Source organism: Mobula hypostoma, chromosome 4, assembly GCF_963921235.1.
Source record: "Mobula hypostoma chromosome 4, sMobHyp1.1, whole genome shotgun sequence".
Lineage (NCBI taxonomy): Eukaryota > Metazoa > Chordata > Chondrichthyes > Myliobatiformes > Myliobatidae > Mobula > Mobula hypostoma.
Genome location: NC_086100.1, coordinates 17,378,776 through 17,403,171, shown reverse-complemented (window position 1 = coordinate 17,403,171; position 24,396 = coordinate 17,378,776). Strand labels below are relative to the sequence as shown.

At 43.4% G+C, this 24,396-nt stretch overlaps 1 protein-coding gene across 2 annotated transcripts in view; it reads left to right on the top strand.

Annotated features, from left to right (window-relative positions):
- The window catches only part of LOC134345137 (mediator of RNA polymerase II transcription subunit 12-like protein), a 709,294-nt gene that overhangs the window by 21,462 nt on the left and 663,436 nt on the right, over window positions 1–24,396 (top strand). For both annotated transcript variants that reach the window (XM_063045338.1, XM_063045337.1), the window contains exon 3: window positions 20,668–20,772. In XM_063045338.1, coding sequence (XP_062901408.1) covers window positions 20,668–20,772 — 105 coding nt within the window. The remainder of the gene's footprint in view (window positions 1–20,667; window positions 20,773–24,396) is intronic.

The following is a 24,396-nucleotide window of genomic DNA, read 5'->3' as shown; positions in this document are numbered from 1 at the left end:
GTGTTAAAGACAACAATCTGGGCAAATACAAAATGAAAGAAATAATAATAAATAAGTAAACAATAAATATTGAGAGCATGAGATGAAGAGTCCTTGAAAGTAAGCCTGTAGGTTGTAGGATCATTTCAGTGATGGGGCGACTGAAGTTGAGTGAAGTTATCCCTTTTGGTTCAAGAGCCTGATGGTTGGGGCATGGTGACTATTCCTGAACCTGGTGGTGTGAGGCCTGAGGCTCCTGTACCACTCACTGATGGCAGCAGTGAGAAGAGAGCGTGTCTTCAGTGCTGGGGGTCTCTGATGATGGATTCTGATTTCCTGTGACAACATTTCATGTAGGTTGCTCAAATAAAGACCTGAATTATAGGAAAAAGTTGAATATATTAGGACTTTGTTCCCTGGAGGGTAGGAAAATGAGGGGAGATTTGCTAGAGGTTGGGGATTATAGAGGGTAAATTCCAGCAGGCCTTTTCCACGGAGGTTGGGTGAGACTGGAACTAGAAGTCATGGATTAAGGGTGAAAGTTGAAATGTTTGAGGGGAACTTGAGGGAGTTTTTTTCACTCAGAGGGTGGTGAGAGTGTGAGATGAGCTCCCAGTGGAATTGGTGGATACGGGTGTGAAGAGAAATTTGATAAGAGCGTGGATGGGAGGGGTATGAAGGACTGAGATTCAGGTGCAGGCCCATGGGACTAGATGGGCCAGAGGGACTGTTTATGTTCTGTGGTGCTCTATGACCCTATAAAGTTTTGCCTACTTCTAGGTAAGTTGTTGGAAGAGGTTTTGGCCACATTGTCACTTTGGAGTTGGAAACTTGTGAGTTTGAGCCCCACGACAAAGTGCCTGAGCTCAGAACTCCAGGCTTGGACAGCAGAACGTTGTTCAATGAATTGCACAAAAACACGGGGGAGCTTGGCACGTCAAGCTGCTCCTGTGGAGAGAAGTGGAGTGCCATCATTTCGTGCTTGGACCTTTCATCTGGACTGGAGGGTAGCGGGGAGATGGACAATATGAGGGGATGAGTCAGTGGTAAGGAAGTAAATTCAATGTTAGCCTTCATTGTGAAATGACGAGAATATAAAAGCGAGGATGTAATACTGAGGTTTCAAGGTATTGATCAGACCACACTAGGAGTATTGTGAGCAGTTTTTTTTTGGGCATCTTATTTGAAAAGGATATGCTTGGTATCGGAGAGAGCCCAGAGGAGGTTCATGAGAATGATTTTGGGAATTAAAGTGTTAATGTATAGGGAGGATTTGATGGCTCTTGTTTAGAAGGATAAGGTGGGGGAATCTCATTGAAACCTATTGACTATTGAAAGGCTAGATAGAGTGGACACGGAGAGGATGCCCTTGTAGTAGGGGAGTCAGGCAGCACAGCCTCAGAATAGAGAGATGCCAATTTAGAACCAAGATGAAGAGGAAATTCTTTGGCCAGGGGGTTGTGAATCTGTGGAATTTATTGGCACAGATGGCTGTGCAAGCCAATTCATTGGATATTTTTAAAGCTGAGGTTGATAGGTTCTTGATTAGTCACGGCGGGCAAGGTTACGGGGCGAGGGCAGGAGACTGGGTTTGAGAGGGATGATAAGTCAACTGTGATGGACCTGCAGAGCAGATTTAATGGTTTGAATGGCCTAATTCTGCTCCTCTGTCTGATGGACATCAACAAACTTGGTTTCTGATTTCCTTGGATTGAAATTTCAGCATCCAAATGGCATTGAATTACTGCACATAACCTGCTTCTGTTAAGAGGAAGTACTTCCACATGCCCGAGACATCAGAATCTAACTTCCACACGCCCGAGACATCAGAACCAAGTTTGAGTTTGCCCCAGTTTGTTCGATGCATAACGTTGGATTTGTAGTTTCAAGAATGGCGTTGAGAGGGATAATAAATCTTCATGATGGAATGGCAGAGCAGACTCAACAAGCTGAATGGCCCAATCCTGCCCCTGTGTCATATGGGTGGAGCTGGCAGGCACGAGGTGGAACCAGGTGAGAAGGCACGAGAGTCAGGTGGAGAAGGGGAGATTAAGGATTGTGCCAGAGGCTGGGAAGTGAAGAACGGCTGAAGATGATGGAATCTGACAGGACAGGAGGTGGGGAGGGCTGGTGGGAGTAGGAGGTGAAGAGCTACAGCGGGAAGAGTGAGTGGGTAAAGGGTAGATGGAGCGGGTGGAGGAGGGGAAACAGACAGGGGTGAAGGTGCTAGGTAGACAAGATGAAACTTTATTTATCCCAAAGGAAATCATTGTTGCAATGTTGCTCAGTCAGAAATATATACTTTAAAATATAAAATGTATGCATTGAGGCATGAAAAAATACAAAATGTGCATTTGAAAAGTAATAGTGCAAAATACAGATGTACAATTAAACCATATACTTAAGGAGGAGGAGTTAGAGTCTCATAGCTACAGGGAGAAAAGATCTCCTGTGACGTTCATTGGTGCACTTCGTCAGTGGAATCAGCCTGTTACTGAAGGTGCTCCTCTGTTTGTCCGGTGTGTCATGGAGGGGGTGGGAGGGATTGTCCATAATGCTCCGTAGCTTCTGAAGCATCCTCCTGTCCGACACCACCACCAGGGAATCCAGTTCCACCCCCAGAACAGAACCAGCCTCGCTGAGGAGCTTGTCGATCTTCTTGGCGTCAGCTGCTCTCACCCTGCTGCCTCAGCAGATTACAGCGTGGAATAGAACGCTGGCCCCCACTGAGTGTTGCAGATGTTGAATGGGAAGGGGGAGGGGGTGGAAAGAGAAGGAGGCAGTTTACTGGAAATAGGAGACCACTCGGACAGGATAAGCCTATCACTTGCCAGCTCCTGCTCCACCCCGTCCCTCCACCTCGTTATACTGGTGATCTCCCCTCTATCGTTCAGTCCAAATGAAGGGTCTTGAGCTGGTGTGTTGACTGTCCATATTGTTGCCTGACCTGTTCAATTCCTCCAGCTATATTTGCTTGTGGCTCCAGATTCTGTCATCTACAGTCTCTTGTGTCCCTGTTGCTGAGAGAATGATGCACTGTTGGAGGTGTCACCTTTCAGGCAGGATGTTAGATTAAGGTCTCGCTGATGCCCTTGGAGTTGGAGTAGGTTCTGAATTACAATTTGTCCGTGTTGCCCGGTGATTGCCAGTACAGATTCAGAATCAGATTTATTATCACTGATATATGTTGTGAAATTTATTTTCTGTGGTAGCAGTACAGTGAAAAAAAATATTATAAGTTACAACAAAAATTAGAGTCCAAAAGAAGAATAATGAGGTGGTGTCCCTGCAGCACTACAGGTTGTGTGGGTCTACTGTGTACAGATTGGCTTGACTGTAGTGTTCAGTTAACCAGTTCAAGACTTTTTCACCCCCCCCCACCACATAATACCATCTAAATCCTGGTAAATGTCCCAAGATGTATACTCAGTGGCCACTTTAACCTTTTTAGGTACACCTATACCCCTGCTCGTTAATAAAATTTCTAATCAGCCAATCATGTGGCAGAAACTTAATGCATAAAAGCATGCAGACATGGTCAAGAGATACAGTTGTTGTTCAGACCAAACATCAAAATGGGGAAGAAATGTGATCTAAGCGACTTTGGCCATGGAATGATTGTTGGTGCCAGATGGGGTGGTTTGAGTATCTCAGAAACTGCTGATCTCCTAGGATATTCAGGAATGGTGTGGAAAAACAAAAAAAAAAAATTCCAGTGAGTGGTAATTCTGTGGGCGAAAACGCCTTGTTAATGGGAGAGGTCAGAGGAGAATGTCCAGTCTGGTTCAAGGTGACTGTAACTCAAATAACCATGTGCTACAAAAGTGGGGTGCAGACGAGCATTTCTGATTGCACAACACACTGAACCTTGAAGTGGATGGGCTATAGCAGCAGAAAGCCATGAATATTATTCAGTGGCCCTTGTATTAGGTACAGGAGGTACCTAATAAAGTGGCCATTGAGTGTATATTGGGAGCATAATGAACGTGTCTGGAAATTAGATGCGGCGGGGGTGCAGTGCTGGGCACTCGGCCCTCAGATCTGCTTCACCATTTAGTTACATTTTTGTTGCTCTTACTGTAACCTCACTTCTGCACCTGCTGTCTAACCCTGGTAACCTTTCACCCCTTATCTACTTCAGATCTTTACCGTTTCCACTTATTACCTCCAGCTTCTCACTTCGTTCCCCCCCACCCACACGATTTCCCCCTCTTTTAGTCTGACCTATCACCTTCTAGCTTCTACTGTTCTCTTTCCACTCACCACCTTATTCTGGCATCTTCCCCCTTTGTTTCCAGTTCTGATGAAGGGTCTTTGCCTGAAACGTTGGCTTTTTAATCTTCTCCAAAGATGCTACATGACCTGTGTGTGTGTTCTCGATCCCTTATCAACCTCTGCCTTCAATGTATTGATGCCTTTTTAACCCTTTGACAAAAGGAAATCACCTCTTACGATCTTGAGTGAAGAGATTGTCGTAGAAAAGTTCTGATGCTGGGCCATTTGGCATCATTCATATAAGGAGTTATACTTTCTGCTTATTTTGCATGTTATTTGGAATGGGTTTATTACTGTCACATGTACTAAGATGCAGTGAAAAGCTTGTCTTTCATACTGTTCACACACATCGGATTATTGCACAGTGCATTGAAGTGTGCCAAGTTAAACCAATAACTACAGAATGAAATATGGAACAACATAGACCCTTTGGCCCATGATTTGGGCCAATCTTTTAACTTGCTCCATGATCAATGTAACCTATGGTTACATGGTGTGGGCACGTGGCCAAGTGGTTAAGGCATTGGACTAGCTACCTGAAGGTCGTGATTTCGAGCCCCAGCCGAGGGAACGTGTTGTGTCCTTGAGCAAAGCACTTAGTGACACATTGCTCTGCGACAACACTGGTGCCCAGCTGTATGGGTCCTAATGCCCTTCCCTTAGACAACATTGGTCTCGTGGAGAGGGGAGACTTGCAGCATGGGCAACTGCTGGTCTTCCATACAACCTTGCCCAGAGTGAAGACTTTCCAGGTGCAGATCCATGGTCTTGCAAGACTAACGGATGCCCCTACATTTACTACGGCACCCCCCTATGCTTTCCTCCTTAAAATTATGCCCTCTCGTATTAGCAAATGCTACCCTTGGCAAAAGGTGCTGTAATGGCTGTCACTGTAGATGCCACTTTATAAATAATGAAGCGTAAAAGCTACTAAAAAGGTACAGTGCTGGTAAATGATAAAATGCAAGATCACGGAGAAGTAGACTGTGAGGCTAAGAGTCCATCTTACCGTACAAGGGGTCTGTTGAAATTTGCATTAGCAAGCAGGTGTATAGGTGTACCTAATAAAGTTAAAGTGGCCACGGCGTGTACATCTTGGGACATTTACCTGCAGGATAGAGGATGTCCTTGAGCCTGGTGGTACTTTCTTTCAGACTGTTGTATCTTTTGCTTTGTGGGAGAGGGGAAAGAGTGAATGTCTGGGGTGGGTTGGGGTCTTTGATTATGCTGGCTGTTTTACTGAGGCAGCGAGAAGTACAGAGTGCACGGAGGGGAGACTTGTTGGGATGGATGAAGCATATTTCCAACTCATTTAGTACTTTTAAAGAAATTTGCAAAGGTCCCCATTTCTCTGAGTCACTTTCTGCACTGCTGTAGATCTGTTATCAGACCACATAGATGGCCACTTCCAAGTCCCCAAAAGAATTCCTATAATGTGCAATGAAAATAAATGACTGCAGTTTGGTTTGAGACTGTTGATTTAGATGGAAATGTTGCTTAGGAGATCAACAAAGCTTCCCAGATTGTAAGCAGCACAACCAAATAGTTTTTAATGTCCATGTACATCATCAGCTGTGTTGGAAAAAGTATAATTTATTCTCCAAGCCTCAGGATAGAGGGACGTCCATTTAAAACAGTGATGGAGAGAAATTTCTTTAGCAGAGGGTGGTGAATTTGTGGAATTTATTACCACAGGCAGCTGTGGTGGGTGTATTTAAGGCAAAGCTTGAAAGATTCTTGATTGGCCATGGCATCAAAGATTACAGGGAGCAGGCTAGCGGGAAGGACTGAGGAGGGGGAAAGAAAAGGATCAGCCATTATCGAATGGCAGAGCAGACTCGATGGGCCAAATGGCTTATTTTTGCTCCTATGTCTTGTGGTCTTATCGTTAGCTTTATAACTCAATCTAATTGGACAAATTGTTTTCAAACTCTTCACATTATTTCAAAATGGAGCACTTTACAGTTTGTGCAAATGGGAATATCATTGTGTTTACTAACAGTCTGGCTTTGATTTACATGTATTAAAAAAAAAACAGAATTAAAAGTCTTTTGTATTGGAAATAGACGTAGGACAGTATGGGCCTCTTTGGCCCACAATGTTGTGTCGACATTTGAACCTACTCCAAAATCAATCTAACCCTTCTTTCCTACACAGCCCACAATCCTCTTTTTTCTTTTTTTTAATCCATGTGCCTATCTATAAGTCTCTTAAATATCCCGACTGTATCAGCATCTACCGCCACCCCCGGCAATGCGTTCCATGCGCCTACCATTCTCTAACAAAAAAAGCTAACCTAGCTCGAATGTTCCCCCTAAACTTCCCTTCACTCATCTTAAAAGGATATTCTCTGGTATTAGATGTTGCCGCTCTGGGGGGAAAAAAGCACTGGCTGTCCACTCTATCAATGCCTCTTAACGTCATAAGACCATAAGATATAGGAGCAGAAGTAGGCCATTCGGCCAATCGAGTCTGTTCCTCCATTCAATCATTGGCTGATTCAATTCTTCCAGTCATCCCCACTCCCCTGCTTTCTCCCGTATCCTTTGATGCCCTGGCTAATCAAGAACCCATCTATCTCTGCCTTAAAGCCACTCGTGGCAACAAATTCCACAGATTTACCACCCTCTGATTAAAGTAATTTCTCCACATCTCTGTCCTAAATGGACGTCCTTCAATCCAGAAGTTGTTCCCTCTTGTTCCAGACTCCCCTACCATGGGAAATAACTTTGCCATATCTAATCTGTTCAGGCCTTTTAACATTCGGAATGTTTCTATGAGATTCCCCCTTCATTCTCCTGAACTCCAGGGACTAAAGTACAAGAGCTCCCAGGCGTTCCTCATACGATAAACCTTTCATTCCTGGAATCATTCTCGTGAATCTCCTCTGAACCCTCTCCAATGTCAGTATATCTTTTCTAAAATAAGGAGCCCAAAACTGCACACAATACCCCAAGTTTGGTTTCTCGAGTGCCTTTATAGAGCTCAACATCTCTTTTATTCTATATTTCTAGAAATTAATGCTAACATTGCATTCGCCACCTTCACCACTGAGACAACCTGGAGGTTAACCTTTAGGATATCCTGCACAAGGACTCCCAAGTCCCTTTGCATCTCTGCATTTTGAATTCTCTCCCCATCTAAATAATAGCCTAACCGTTTATTTCTTACACCAAAGTGCATGACCATACACTTTCTAACATTGTATTTCATTTGCCACTTCTTTACCCATTCTCCTAAACTATCTAAGTCCCTCTGTAGGCTCTCTGTTTCCTCAGCACTACCCGCTCCTCTTAGGCACAATTCTATTAATTCCATAGTCCAAACCATTGACATACATCGTAAAAAGCAGCGGTCCCAACACCGACCCCTGTGGAACTCTACTGGTAACCGGCAGATATAGGATCCCTTTATTCCCACTGTCTGTTTTCTGCCGATCAACCAATGATCCACCCGTATGACTAACTCCCTGTAATTCCATGGGCTCTTATCTTGCTAAGCAGCCTCATGTGTGGCACCTTGTCAAAGGCCTTCTGAAAATCCAAGTACACCACATCCACTGCATCTCCTTTGTCTACCCTGCTTGTAATTTCCTCAAAAAATTGCAGTAGGTTAGTCAGGCAGGATTTTCCTTTCAGGAAACCATGCTGGCTTTGGCCTAGCTTGTCATGTGCCTTCAGGTACTCCTTAATCTCATCCCTAACAATTGATTCCAACAACTTCCCAACCACTGATGTCAGGCTGACAGGTCTAACAGTTTCCTTTCTGCTGCCTCCCACCCTTCTTAAACAGTGGAGTAACATTTGCAGTTTTCCAGGTATCTGGTACAATGGCAAAATCTATCGATTCTTGAAAGATCATTGTAATTGCCTCCACAATCTCTCCAGCTACTTCCTTCAGAACCCAAGGGTACATTCAATCAGGTCCAAGAGATTTATCCACCCTCAGACTATTAAGCTTCCTGAGCACCTTCTCAATCGTAATTTTCATTGCACATACTTCACCTCCCTGACACTCTTGAATGTCCGGCATACTGCAGATGTCTTCCACCATGAAGACTGATGCAAAATATGCATTGAGTATCGCTGCCGCCTCTGTGTCTCTCATTACAATATCTCTGGCATCATTTTCTATTGGCCCTATATCTACCCAAGACTCTCTTTTACCCCTTATGTACTTAAAAAAGCTTTTAGTATCTTCTTTGATATTAGTCGCCAATAGTCCTTTCATAATTCATCTTTTCCTTCCTAATGACCTTCTTAGTTTCCTTCTGCAAGTCTTTAAAAGCTTTCTCAATCCTCTATTTCCCCACTAGCTTTGGCTTCCTTGTATGCCCTTTCTTTTAATTTTACTTTGGCTCTGATCTCACTTGTCAGTCACGGTAGCGTCCTTCCATTCAAAAATTTCTTCTTATTTGGAATATATCTGTCTTGCTCTACCCTCATTTTTCACAGAAACTCCAGCCATTGATGCTCTGCTGTCCTTCCTACTAGTGCCCCTTTCCAGTTAACTTTGGCCAGTTCTGCTGTCATGCCATTGTAATTTCCTTTATTCCACTGAAATGTGCTGGCACTAGAGATGGTCCAGAGGAGGTCTGTGAGAATGATTCTGGAAATGAAAGGGTTAATGCATGAGGAGTGCTTGATAGCTCTGGGCCTGTCCTCACTGGAGTTTAGAAGAATTTGGAAGGACGTTATTTGAAACCCCTCAAATATTGAAAGGCTTAGATCGAGTGGACATGGAGAGGATGTTTCATATAGTGGGAGAGTCTAGGACCAGAAGCACAGCCTCAGAATAGAAGGACATCCCTTTCGAATAGATGAGGAGGAATTTATTTTCCAGTGGATGTTGAATCCATGGAATTCATTGCCACAGATGATTGAGGAGGCCAAGTCATTGGATATATTTAGAACAGAGTGTGATAGGTTCCTGATTACTAAAGGGCATCAAAGGTTATGGAGAGAAGGCAAGAGAATGGGTTCAGAGGGAAAAGAAATCAGCCCTAACCGAGTGGCAGTACAAACTCAATGGGCTGAATGGCCTAATTCTGCTCCTTTATCTTATGGACGTCAAACAAACTGATTTCAGATTTCCTTGGATTGAAATTTGATCATCCAAGTGCCATCAAGTAGTTGCACGTAACCTCTTGTCAAGAGGAGATACTCTCACGTGCCCAAGACATCAGAACGTAATGAGAGTTTGCCCAATTGGCTTGATGCATAACCTTGAATTTGCGGAGTTAAGAGACTGTTGTGTTGTGAATATCCCAACCAAATTCAGCATTATGATATCTTGGTCTTGTCTGGTATTACCCTGTTCTCACTCATTGGGCAGAAGAAAGTTTGGGAGGGTGTGCTGGGCTGTTTGGGTATTGTCTTTCAGATTAGGGCCAGGTGAGGTTCGCTCTCATAAACTCCCATGGACTTGTCTTGAAGCGTTATGCTCCAGCATCCTAGCCAATATTTATCCTTCAGTCAGAAACATAAAGTAGGAGATTTGGTAATGATAACATCGCTGTATGGAAATTGGCTGCTCTATTTCCTGTTTTATTGCAGGGATCACATTCTAAGGAGATTCATTTCCCTGCAATGCATGAAATCTGCTGTATAATTACAAGCCTGCCTTCTCTGAATTTAAGTGGAGCTTGTCTAGTACATGCTGTAGTTGTGGGTTAGGTATACCTACAAACATTACCTTGTCATTTCTCTTTTGCATTGATCATTTATTTATTGTAGAATGATATGATATAGGAGCAGATTTAGGCCATTTGGCCCATTGACTCTGATTCATCATGGCTGATCCATTTTCCTTCTTGGCCCCCAATCTCCTGCCTTCTCCTCATATCCTTTCATGCCCTGACTAATCAAGAATCTATCAACCTCTGCCTTAAATATATATTAATTCTTGGCCTCCACAGCTACCTATGGCAAAGAATTCCACTGATTCACCACTCTGGCTAAACAAATTCCTCCTCATCTCCATTCTAAAAGGACACCCCTTTAATTCTGAGGCTGTCACCTCTGGTCTTAGACTCTCCCACCATCAGAAACATCCTCTCCACACCCACCCTATCAAGGCCTTTCACTGTTCAATAGGTTTCAATGAGGTCACCCCTCATTCTTCTGAATTCTAGTGAATACAGGCCTAAATCCATCAAACACTTATATGACAAATCATTCAATCCTGGAATCATTTTCATGAACCTCCTTTGAGCCATCTCCATTGTCAGCAAATCCTTTCTTAGATAAGGGGTCAAAACAGCTCACAATACTCCAAGTGAGACCTCACCAGTGCTTTATAAAGCCTCAATGTTACATCCTTGCTTTTACGCTAACATGGCATTTATAATTTTTGTATCTTGTGCTGTACTGCTGTCACAAAACAACAAATTTCAGAACTGCAAACACAAGGAAATCTGCAGATGCTGGAAATTCAAGCAACACACATCAAAGTTGCTGGTGAACACAGCAGGCCAGGCAGCATCTCTAGGAAGAGGTACAGTCGACGTTTCAGGCCGAGACCCTTCGTCAGGACCTGTCAGTGATAATCTGATTCGGATTAACTGTCATTCCTCTTTCTCTATCCCTCTCCAACATCAGCAACCAATGAATTGCTTACAATCAAACATCTTGCATTTGATGAACTGATGTGAAAGTATATTTTAAAACTTGAAGTTTCTTTGAATTGGCATGAGATAAGCCAATTTGATAAACTTTTTGATTTCTGAGCATAGGTGATCACAGATCAAATGAGTATGTTTCAGAAATTTGCAACTCTGGTTCTTACCCCAGCACCTGGGCTTGTGGTCTTCTTAAATCTGTTTTCCTCTGGGGCACCAGAACTGTGTTGGCTTTGTTATCTGGGGCACAAAAGAGAAGGTTGACTGGCCAAACCCTGCTGCTCAGTCAGACTTTAAACTGTGCCTGATCCAACAGCTGCACATGAATTTGTCAGTGCTGGTCACTGAAGTGCAGCCAACTGCAAAAACTCCATACACTACAGAATCTAAACACAGGACAGATGTAAACAAGCTTGAAAGACTATAGTGAAAATTTATGAGGATGCTGCTGGGTCCAGAGGTCCTGAGTTAGAAGGAAAGATTGAATAGGTTAGAACTTTATTCCTTGAAATTTAGAAGATTGCGAGGAGATTTGACAGAGGTATACAGAATTATGAGGGCCAGATTGGGTAAATGCAAGCAGGCTTTTTCCATTCAGGTTGGGTGGGACTACAACCAGAGCTCATTGGTTAAGGGTGAAAAGTTTATGGGGAACATCAGGGGAAACTTCACTCAGGGTGAGTTATGAGAGTGAAGGATGAGTTGCCAGTGGATGTGGTGCATGCAAGCTCAATTTCAACGTTTAAGAGAAGTTTGGATGGTAGGGATATGGAGAGTTTTGGTCCGGGTACAGGTCGATGGGAGGAGACAAGTTACATGGTTCTGTACAGAATAGATGGGCTGGAGGGCCTGTCTGTGCTGTATTTTATATGACTCTAAGATGAGAGGCTCTGCAGATGTTGGAAATTTAGAGCAAGAAGCAGAAGATGCTGGAGGAAATCAAGTCAGGTGGCATCTATGGAGGTGAATAAACAGTCAGTGTTTCGGCTAACATCCTTCACCAGTCATACACAGCTCAAGACACATAGAGTACATGTAAGATAGCAGTCACACAGAAAAAACAATATAGCCCAAGTCCCTGAGATCGTAGATGTTGTCAGGAAGAATAAGCCTGCAGATGAATGCTGTCCAGCTTGTCTTCCACCAATTGAACACTAGAGGGCAGCACTGATGGCAGGATTTACACTGAGACACGTTGCCTCCAGTGTCACCTCTGCTGGATAGCTGCAACGGGCAACACCGCGGCATGAGGCCTGGTCCCCGCAGTAACTGATGCCGCACAGCTCCCCCGCCCCCCCCCGACGTTGGTCCGCCCAATAAATCTGTGGACCGGTTTTGCAGCTTTCCACATTACCAATGTGCAACAGTCCTGAGACCACAAGAAAAATGATCAAGGCAATCACTCGCTGTTCGACTGCACGCTGCCATCACGCACCGACCCTCTGTAGCGGGCAACAACACGGTCCGCGCCAAGTCCAGCTCCTCAGCCAATGAACATCTCGCTGATGGGGTAGACTTGCAACGCTTGAAATTCTAAATGTCGGGCGGTGTCTTGCAATTATAAGAGAGACAATAACATCTTTGGTCGGCCTCATAGAGGTTGCTGCGTCAGGGTGAGCTGCCATCTTACTGAAAGCAGGCTCTTTGAGTGGCTTAGTAGCAAAACAGCCAGTGCAATGCTTTACAGCACCAGTGGTTGGGTGCAAGTCATGCCACTGTCAGTAAGGAGCTTGTATATTCTCCCTGTGACCACCTGTGCTTCCTCTGGTGTTCTAGTTTCCTCCCACGTTCCAAAGACGTATGGGTTAGGGTTAGCAAGTTGTGGGCATGCTCAGTTGGTGGCACTTATTGGCTTCCCCCAGTGCAGTCCTCAGACTGTGTTGGTTGTTAACACAAATGATGCATTTCACTCTGTTTTAATGTACGCGTGACAAACAAAGCTAACTTCATCTTCCTTTCAGCTGACCCAAACCTTCGGTGATATTGTCTTTGACAAATCAAAACTTAGGCTCTTGCCCAAAACATGTACTCTGTCAAATTTACACCTGTATGCCCACCTAGGTGTTCGGTAGCTGAGAAGGTGCCCGTACAGAAGGTTGGCTGTTTTGGGCTTCTGCTTACTTTCCACACATATCCTTGTCACAGCTGATGCTGATGTAGAGGTATAGAAGTCTGTTTCCCCCAACACTCTCCCCTCCACCCAGGGGTGAGGAGCTGAACCTCATCCTTTGACCATCTCGCCCAGGAGACTGTGTGGCTAAGCACAGCTTCAATGCCACATACACGTTTGCTGACGAGATCACTGCCGTAAGCCGAAATAAAGATGGTGATGAATTAGCCTATAGGAGGGAGACTGAACCTTTGGCTGAGTGATGCCTCAACGACAACCTCTCACTCAATGTCAGCAAGACCAAGGAGATGATGATTAACTTCAGAAGGAGGAAACCAGAGATCTAACAGCCAGTCCTCATTGGGAGATCAGAGGTGGATATGGTCAGCAACTTTAAATTCCACAGAGCTGTCCTTTAGGAGGACCTGTTCTGGACCCAGCACGGAAGTGCAATTACAAAGAAAGCACAGCAGCATCTCTCCTCCCCTCGGAGCTTGTGAAGACTCGGTATGACATCTGCAACTTGGACAAGTTCTGGGAGCGGCAAAACTTTTGGAACCTTGGAGAAAATGGGGCTGGGTTTTGCCAAACAAACCTTACCTCAGTTGGAAGTATCAATAATTACTTGGCTCCATCAAGACCTTGCACTTGCCCTATCTCTACCCTCATAATTTTGTTTACTACTGTAAAATCTCCCCTCATTTGCCTACACTCTTCTATACCACCTTGCAGTCTACAGGTTTTCTACTTCATGCTAACCACTTGGCCAGTTTTTATATCTATAAACTTCTTTATCATTACCCCCGCCCCATTCAAATTTGCATTGATTACACAATGAGAAATGATCATGTACTGAGCCCAGAGGTTACAGAATTCTAGTTGTCATCAGCGATTGCTTTTGCACCTCACACTGAGCCAATTTTAAAACCAATCTCGTGGAACCAATGGGATCTTAATTTTCTGACCAAGCTACCATGCACAATCATTTTTAAGAATTTTAATCCCATTTCTTATTATTTGTTCTCATGTTTATTCCATTTAATATTTTATTTTCATCCTTCTAAGTGTTGCATTCTTATGTTTTGTGAAAATGCCTACAGAGCGTTCATTAAAAATCTTGCCTACAAGTATAGCCAGCAGGCAGAGATTACCTTTTGATCTTTAAGAGGCCCTCTCTCTTCTTGCTCTTTATGCTCTCAAACCATTCAGATTTTTATCTCATTAATCATCTGCTGGTGCCTTCTCATATGCTCTCTGCTTTACTAATTCTTGTTTCAATTCCACAGTAGCAGAGTTGTTAGCGAGTCGCTATTACAGCTCAGGGTGTTCCTGAGTTCAATTTCGTCTAAGGAATTTGTACGTTCTCCCCCGCGAACGTGTGGGTTTCCTCTGTGTGCTCTGGTTTCCTAACCCAGTCCAAGGGTCAGTAGGTTAATTGGTCATTGTAAATTGTCAAATGATTAGGCTAGTGTTGAGTAAGATCGTAAGATAAAACATAGGAGCAGAACTGGGCCCTTTAGACTGTTTGAGTCTGCTCTCCATTTCATCACGGCTGATCCAATTTTCTTCTCAGCTCCAATCTCCTGCCTTTTCCCTATATCCCTTCATGCCCCGACCAATCACGAATCTGTCAGCCTCTACCTTAAATATACATAAAGATTTGGCCTCCACAGCTGCCTGTGACAATAAATTCCACAGATTCATCACCCTCTGGTTAAAGAGATTCCTCCTCATCTCCGTTCTAAAAGTTCGCCCCTCTATTCTGAGGCTGTGTCCTCTGGTCTTAGACTCTCCCACCATAGGGAACATCCTCTCCACATCCACTATAGAGCACGGCCTTTCACCATTTGACAGGTTTCAATGAGGTCACCCCTCATTCTTCTAAATTTTGGTTAATACAGGCCGAGAGCTATCAGATGCTCTTCATATGACAAGCCATTCAATCCTGGAGTCATTTTCATGAACCTCCTTTGAAACCTCTCCATTGTCAGCACCTCCTTCCAATGATAAGGAGCACAAACCTGCTCACAATATTCCAAGTGAGGTCTCACCAGTGCTTTATAAAATTTCAGTTTTGCATCTTTGCTTTCATATTCTAGTCCTCCTGAAGTCCTCTAACATCACATTTACCTTCCTCACCACAGACTCAACCTGCAAATTAACCTTTAGGGAATCCTGCAGAAGGACTTCCAAGTCCCTTTGCATCTCAGTTTTTTGTATTTTCTCACCATTTAGAATATAATAAATCCTTTCATTCCTTCTACCAAAGTGCATGACCATACACTTCCCGACACTATTCATTTCATTGCCCATTCTCCTAATCTAAGCCCTTCTGTAGCCTCTGTACTTCCTCAAAACTACCTGCCCCTCCAGCTGCCTTCTTATTGTCTGCAAACTTTGCAATAAAGGCATCAATTTCTTCATCCAAATCATTGACATTTAATGTAAAAAGATTCGGTCCCAACATAGACCCTGGTGGAACACCACTAGTCACTGGCAGCCGGTCAGAAAAGGCTCCCTTTATTTCCACTCTTTCAATGCTTTATCCATGCTAGAATCTTTCCTGTAGCTTGTTAAGTAGCCTCATGTGTGGCACCTTGTCAGAGGCCTTCTGAAAATCCAAGTTCACAACATCAACCAATTCTCCTTTGTCTATCTTGCTTGTTATTTCTTCAAAGAATTTCAGTAGTAGCTGGGTAGCTGTGTGGCATGGCTCATTGGTCTGGTAGGGCCTGTTTAGCACTGTATCTCTTTTATATATAAAAAAAAATTAATAACTTGTGCTCTCACTTGACTCGCCTAGGTTTTTGCTGTGTTACCTCACGTAAACTCATTACTCCATGGGGATTACTCATCTCAGCACTGAACTGTGGCTGTGGCCTGCAGCTATCACAGTGTGGACTCACTTTTGTGAACTTCGGTTCTGAATGCTGTTTGCTTACTTTTATTGTTTGTATGTTTTTTTTTTCTCTGCACATTTTTATGTGTTGGTCTTCTTTTGTTTTAATGGGTTGTATTGAGTTTCTTTGTTTAGTGCTGCCTGTAAGGAGACGAATCTCAAGGTTGTATATAGTACACATTCTTTGGTAATAAACATGCTTTGACTTTGAAGCTAGTTTTATTTTTTAACACGTACAATATCCTGGAGGAACTCTGCAAGTTGGGCAGCATCCATGGAAATGAATAAGCAATCGATGTTTCGGGCCAAGACCCTTCTTCAGGACTGCAAGATGTTATTTTTGATGTTCTTCAAGACAATGTTATTTTTAACATTGTCTTGTCCTCTGTATCTTGTAATGAATGGCATCAAACACACGAAGCAACTGAGAAAGAATAGCTACTGAGAGAGGAGAGAGAATGGAAACTGGTTCTGCCTTTTGTAAGAGTGAAGATGTATATGTTTGTCAGACTAATGAATTTAATAATATATTGTGAGCTTGTATGTAGGGGTGTTCCAAAATGTTCTTATCCCAAGGATGTAATGAAGTGCTTCGGAGTGGGACAGTTTGAGATTCCGGGGAATGTATTTATTAATGAAAACCTGCACAAAAGGTGACCTTTGAGGGTGAGTGTTGTGAGATTTTTACTGGCGATAAAGACAGTTCTGTGGAGCAGGGCCGGTTTACTTTAGTGGCTCTGCTCATTAGGAGTTCGGGATTTGATATGTCAGGAGAGAGTCTATCAAGTTTCCACACACGTACCATGGGGAGCATTCTGACTGGTTGCATCACCAACTGGAATGATGGCTCCAATGCCTGGGATCGAAAGAGGCTGCAGAGAGTTGTAGACTGGCCAGCTCCATCACGGGCACAACCCTCCCCACCGTCGAGGACATCTTCAAGAAGATGGCATCCAACTTTAAGGAACGAGGCGGTGCTCCTAGAAGACATCAGCATGCAGGATGTGTCCTCTCCTCATTACAAGCTCAGAGGAAGTAGAGGAACATGAAGACCCACGCTCAGTGATTAAGGAGCAGCTTCTTCCAGTCCACTCGGTCCACGAACTCTACCTCACTTTTCTTATTTTGCACTCTTTATTTTATTTCTAAATATAATGTAAAATAATATTAAGTCTTGCATTGTTTTGCTGCCACAAAAACAAATTTCACTATATTTGTCAGTGACAATAAACTGCTTTTAGGAAAGGAAGTGTGTACATATGTCACACTTTTGAATGTAATAATACGGTGGGAGCTTATTCATATGTAGGGCTGTCCATAAATAAAATGTTCTTAATCCAGGGATGTCCTGTGACGAAGTGTCTGGGATTGGGACGGTTTCTGACTCTATGGAAAGCACATATGAATCCGGAGCTGTATAGTAGGCGATGTTTGAGATTGATTATTGTGAGATTTTGATGTTGAGAAGTACAGCTCTGTGGAGTGCAGTTGCTTATCTTGCTGACCCATTTGCATGCATTTCAAGTTGTGGTTGTGTTTGGTAAGTTGAGGCCCAGGTGTGGTGCATACCCTTCTGTTAAATGGAACTGCAGCTGTTCTTGTGTGGCTGAAATAATTCAGCACTGCTGGAACTTCACAACCACTGATGTCATTGTGAACCACTTTAATTGTGATTTTTTGATCAACATTTTCCACTGATGTATCTGGCAAAGGGCCTTGGATGGAAACACAAAGCAACTTTGCAAATTTCAGTATCAGTTTGGAACAAAGAGCATGCTGCTGTGCCTCTGACCTGTGGTGTACCTTGTTTTCTTCAGCATGTTTTGGAACTAATGGGTGAAGTTTAGTTTTTATTGTGCTTGTGGTGAACTGGTACTTTTCGGCTTTGGGCCATATGGGACCTCGTAAAGTGACAACAAACGAGTTGGTTTTTTTTATATGTGTGGAAATTCAGCATCTTTTCATTAGACCAGCAAGGGTGCTTCTCTTTGCATCCTTGTGTTATTTTGATTGGTATGGAAACACCAATGCACTTGATTGGAAAAGCCTAAAAAAAGGTAGTGGGTACAGCCCAGTCCATCACAGGCAAAACCCTCCACCATTGAGCACATCTCAAGGAGCGTTGTCATTAGAAAGCAGTACCCGTCATCAAGGGCCCCCATCATCTAGCTCCTTGGATGCTACTAACAGGAAGGTGGTGCAGGAGTCTTAGATCCCACACCTTGTGTTTCAGGAACTGTTATTACCCCTCAACCATCAGGCTCATGAACTAGAGTGGATAACGTCACTCACCCCAGCACTGAGGTCCCAGTTGATCCCATAACTTAAAGACTCACTTTCAAGGAGTCTGCAACTCAATATCATCTATTATCATTATTTTGTTTTCCTTTCTGTATTTGCACAGTTTGTCTTTTGCACATTGGTTGTTTGTATTTGTGTGTAGTTTTTCATTGATCCAGTTGTATTTCTCTGCATTTATTGTGAGTGCCTGCAGGAAAATGAATCTTGGGGTAATATATGGTGGCATGTGTGTCACTTTGATAACGAATTTATTTTGGACTTTGTGCCAGTCTTTGCTAAAGAAATCAATTACTTTCTGCATTGCTCTCAGGTATTCTTGCCAATTGTACAGGCACCCAACATCCAGGCCATGCAGTTGCCATTGAGAAGGTGTTACAGGAACCTTAGAACCTTAACCCTCACCATCAGGTTGAGGAACAGTTATTACCCCTCAGCCATCAGGCATCTGAACTACACTCGTCTCAACTCTGAACTGATTCCACAACCGATGTTTGCAGTATTTGTTTATTATTGTATTTGCACAGTTTGTCTTTTGTACATTGGTTGTTTGTCAGTCTGTGTGTAATTTTTCATTGATTCTATTCTGTTGCTTTGTTCTTCTGTGAATGCCTGCACAAGAAACTAATCGGAGGTGACATATGATGCACTGTCCCTGCAGGCTTCAAGGCAGCCACCATCATTCTGGTACCCAAGGGAGCAATGGTAACTGGCCTAAGTGTTTACCACTCAGACTTGACTTCGAAGATCAACTTTGAGTGGCTGGTAATGGATTGTGTAAGATCTCAGCTTCCAGTGGCATTGGACTCTTTCTAGTTCACCTACCGCTCAAATCAGCTCAGTAGTGATGTTACAGCCTTGGCCCGCACTCCATCCTGTCCCACCTAGAAAACAATGCCTCATCTGCCGGGATGTTGTTCATTGACTTCTGCTGAGTGTTTAACATGATTATCCTTCAGAGGCTGTTGGGGAAACCTATCCTCATTTGGATTCAATATCTCTCTCTGTAACTGGATCTTGGGCTTTTTGACGGGAAGACCCCGGTCAGTCTGAGTTGGCAGCAACATCTCAAGCTCCATTAGGCTGAGCACTGGTGGCCCCCAGGGTTGTGTGCTCAGTCCACTGCTGTTCACGCTGCTGACTCACGACTGCACTGCCAGATTTAGCGCGGGCCACATCATCAAATTCGCTGATGATACAACAGTGGTTGGCCTCATCAGCAATAATCAGTGTACAGAAAGGAGGTAGAGAGTCTTGTCAAATGGTGTGAAAACAACCACCTGAGTCTCAACGTGGACAAGGTAAAGGAGACGGTTGTGGGCTTCAGGAAGGCATGGGTCAACCACTCTCCATTGCACATGAATGGCTCTGCTGTGGAGAGGGTGAAAAGTACAAAGTTCCTTTGTGTGTACATAACATGATCTAATCTGGACTCACAGTACCTCACTAGTCAAGAAGTCACAACAGTATCCACAAGTTCTGAGGAGACTAAAGTGAGCATGACTCCCTGTCCCCTTCCTAACAACTCTTGAGAGGAGTACCATCGAGAGTGTCCTGTCTAGCCTCATTATCGTGTGGTACAGAAGCTGCAAGGTATCAGACTGCAAACTCCTACAGAGGATAGTAAAAACTGCTGAGAGGATTATAGTGTCTTCCTCTACTCTCTACCCCCCCCATTCCCCAATTTGTGTCATTTTGCCAGACCCATTACAGACAAAGGGCCCAAAGCATTGTTGAGACACCCTACCACCCATTCCACAATCTCTTTGAGCAACTACCATCAGGAACGAGGTACGGAAGTATCAGGACTAGGACTGCCAGACTGGGTACGGCTTCTTCCCCTAGGCTGTGAGACAGTGAACACCCTGTCACCACTGAGGTCTTCTTCACAAGACCACGAGGCAAAGGAGCAGAATTAGGCCATTTGTCCCATTACACCTGCTCTGCCATTTCATCATGGCTGATTTAATTTCCCTTTCAACCCCATTCTCCTGCCTTCTCTCCGTAGCCTTTCATGTCCTGGCAAATCAAGAACCTATTAACCTCCGCCTTAAATACATCCAAAGACTTGGCCTCCACAACTGCCTGTGGCAACAAATTTCATGGGTTCACTGCCTTCTGGCTGAAGAAAATCCTCCACGTCTTGTTAGGACAGTGAGCTATTATCATACTGTTTACCTGTGCTGTGCTTTAGAACATGCATTTTGAATTGTGTAATAACTTGTAGTATAACGGTTTATGTGCTGTGTGTGATATGTTATATGGGTGCACCGTGGTCTGGAGGAACGTTGTTTTGCTTGGTTGCATGCATGTACATTCAGATGACCGTAAACTTGAACTTGATATACACACTTTGATAAATTTACTTTGAACTTTGAATTGGATGCCTTACTGAGAGTTGGACAAGAGGGGCTCCTACGCAATAGACATTGTGGTGTGTTGCAGTTTCAAGGTGATAGAACTGACTGGTTGTCTCTTATTGTGCAGGATGAGTTGACGGCAGTGAATGTGAAGCAGGGTTTCAGTAATCAGCCTGCCTTCTCTGGGGATGAACATGGCTCAGCCCGGAACATCGTCATCAATCCAGCAAAGGTAAGGATTCCTATGGTTAAATCGGATTGGTCTGGTAGCTTGCAAATGTTGGCTGGGATGAGTGGATTCAGAATGTACAGTTTTTTTTTATATAAACTTCCTTCTGCTTGTACTTTATTTCTCGCATCTTTAGCCCACTGACTTTTCAGAAGAGAATTTGAACCATTAGGCACCTACTCATTTTAAGTAAGGGAAATTTTTCACTGAGGCTGGGTGAGACTGGAACTAGAGGTCACAGGTTAAGGGTGAAATGTGTAAGGAGAACATGAAGGGGAACTATTTCACTCAGAGGGTGGTAAAAGTGTGGAATGAACTCCCAGTGGAAGTGCTGTATGCGGGTTCAAATTCAATATTTAAGAGAAATTTGGATGGGTTCATGGATATGGCCCAGGTGCAGGTTGATTAACAGGTTGGCATGGATTAGATGGTTCGAAGGATCGTTTGTATGTACTGTAGAGTTCTATGACTTGAAGGTGGGCTGTTTAATTATTGATGGACACTTGCAAAATCTGTTCATTGGATAAGCAGACTGAACAATTGAGAACCTCCAGGTATTTCAAATGTTGCCCGGTGGTGTAGTGGCATCAGCACCAGTCTTCGAGCCAAATGGTCCTGGGTTTGAATCTGGCCATCTCCTTGCATGTTTTCCACCTGTGCTGGTTTGAGCGTTGAACTAGCAACTCAGCCTTGTAAAAAAAAACAGACAAATGCTAAACAAGCAGTCAGGTTGCTGCCCGATGCTCCACAAGACGCGGAGAGCAACAACAAGGTAGTCCAAAGGTTTGCAGGCAATATAATTTATGAACATGCTGGATACAATGTCAACGAGATATTGCTACCTTGTGTGACTTCCTTTTGAATTATGTATATGGTAATTGCTGCATACTTCAGTCAATCAAGTCTCTTTCTTTACAGGAGCAAATCAAATGTTCTTGTCATCTTAGGGTGTAAATTTGTGCTTGTTGGGGGTTAAGGAATCTGTTTAAATATTAAACCTATCTATTGGAATAATGCAGGAAAATGACTGATCTGACATTTTTTTCCTTGCTTTCTTTGACTTCCTGTTGTTTGAAAGGAACTGCTTTAGTTCCCTTTTGGCTTAGTCTAATTGAACTCCTGTGCCGATTGTTAGTTCAGGTATTTCAGTTTAATAGGATGTCTTTTATGAGATGGGTTTTTCAACATTTTCAGTCTCGTATGAGCACTCTGTATCCTTGTTGCCATGGTACAAATGTGGCTTATGATCTCGGCACAGAGCGTGTTTGCACTTTTTGTTCTCTTCACTCTTTGTGTAAAGATTTAAAGGTTTATAGAACATAAAATATAGAATGTTATAGCACAGCATGGTCCCTTTGGCCCACAAAGCTGTGCTGGTCTTTCAATCTACTCTAAGATCAATCTAACGCTTCTCTCCTACAAAGGCCTCCATTTTTCTATCATCCATATGCCTATCTAAGAGTGTTTTACATTCCCCTAAGGAACCTGCATCTAACACCTGTGTAGTACAAACAAACAACTGACCTCCTAACAAAGCACCCCCCCATACTTTCCTCCAATTACGTTAAAATTACACCCCTTGTATTATCCATTTCCTCCATGAGAAGACATTTCTGGCTATTCACTCGATCTATGCCTCTTATCATCTTGTACACCTCTATTAAGCCACCTCTCATCCTCCTTTGCTCCAAAGAGAAAAGCCCTAGGCTTCTCTTTGAGATGGGTTGGTATATTAGTGTTGCTTTGACATTTTTAAACAGCCTTTCCTATTAAAAGAATTTTATTCCCAGTTTAATGGAGTCAAGTGTTGCGTTTTGTAACTCCAAAACATATAAGCTAATTGAAAGGAAAACAAGGGAGCTGGGAATACGAGCTTAACTTCATTTTTACTTTAAACAAGGCATGTACGTATGACATGGTGGCGTAATGATAAACACCATTACTTTATATTTAAATGTACATGATGACATATGTCATTTACATATTTTACATATAATCCACAAGGCATTGTGAACAACAAAGAATGCATAATCAAACAACATATTTGCAATAACTCAGATATTAAACACAACACCCCAACTCAATAGAGAATGCATCTCAACTTGTACACGTGTATATATACTGTATATGCAGTCATTGTACAGTGTGTGGCCACCTCTGGCCACCTTTCTTCTCTAACAATTGACTCTGTTCTCCTCCGATCTGAGATCAATGTGTTGTTTCCGGTTGATATCAGACGCAGTCTCCACTGTGTAGGAGAATAGTCCAGTTCTGTCCTTAATCTTTCCGAGTAACCACTTTTGGTCACCTCTGTGGTCCCTTACCAGGACTGCTTATCCAGGAGTGAAGCATTGAACCTCCTTGTTTGAGGAGCCTTCAATTTGTCTCAGCTGGTTGTCCTTCGTACTCCTCCTGAGATTGGATCTGAGGAGATCCATGCATAAATGCAAGGAACGACCCAGAAACGACATAGCTGGTGAGTTGTCAGTTGTGGAGTGTGGTGCAATGTGATATGCAAGGAGGAAATTGGCAAGTTTCTGATGCAGTTTCAGTGTAGTGTGTTCTACGGTCATTGCTTATAGTGCGTTATTTAGATTCTGGACAAGCCTTTCCACCAGGCTATTTGTAGTTGGGTGGCACGATGCGGTTGTAATATGTCTTGTTCTATTCATTTCAGGAATGACCGAAACTGTTCCACAACAAGTTGTAGTCCATTGCCACTGACTAAGTGTTCTGGAACACCAGCCCTCGAGAAGGGGCTTCTCAACAGTGTGTGAGGCTGTAGTGGAGGCTATTGGAAACACTTCTGGCCACTTTGTATCTGCATCCACTACTACCAAGAAATTTGTGCCCGTGAATTGTCAGGCAAAATCTAAATGAATCCTCTGCAGGCCATTCCCAGGGATGGAGAGGTGCTTCTCTTGGCATCTTATGGATGTGTGTTGGCATCCTGACCGGTTCATGATGAATTGCTGGATCTGCTGATCTATCCCAGGCCACCAGACAAAGCTTTGAGCCAATGCTTTCATCTCGACTGCACCTAGATGACTGGCATGTAGCTCCTCCAACACTTGAGCTCCTAGCTTGGATGGGACAACAGTTCTCAACTCCACATAAGGGAACCTTCAAGGGCAGGTTCATCGTTGTGCTGCTTAGAAGAAAATGGGGGATTTGGAGTTTCTGCTGCATATTCCAGCCATTTTGGGCGGCCATGTAGACACGAGGAAATATGGTGTCTTTTCTGGTTTCCCCTTGGATCATTTCTGCCATAATAGGGAGACCTTCAGTTTGCATTTGTGAGAATGCATCGAGGAGTAACCCTTTTTTTGTAAATGTTTCAGATATTTCCTTATCCAAGGGTAAACAGGACAATCTGTCAGCATGTTCATGATTATTCTTCCTCTTCAATTCATTTTTGTAATTGTTTTCTCCAAGAAACAGAGCCCATCTCTGCATTCGTGCTGCTGCTAATATTTGACAGCCTTCTGTGAATTGAAAATGGGATACCAGTGGTCGATGAACAGTAGCAATGGTACGACCCTCTCCCAGATGAGTACTGGTTAAAACGATTTACACCCCAAACCAGACTCAGGGTCTCTCTGTCAATCTGTGTGCAATTTCTCTTTG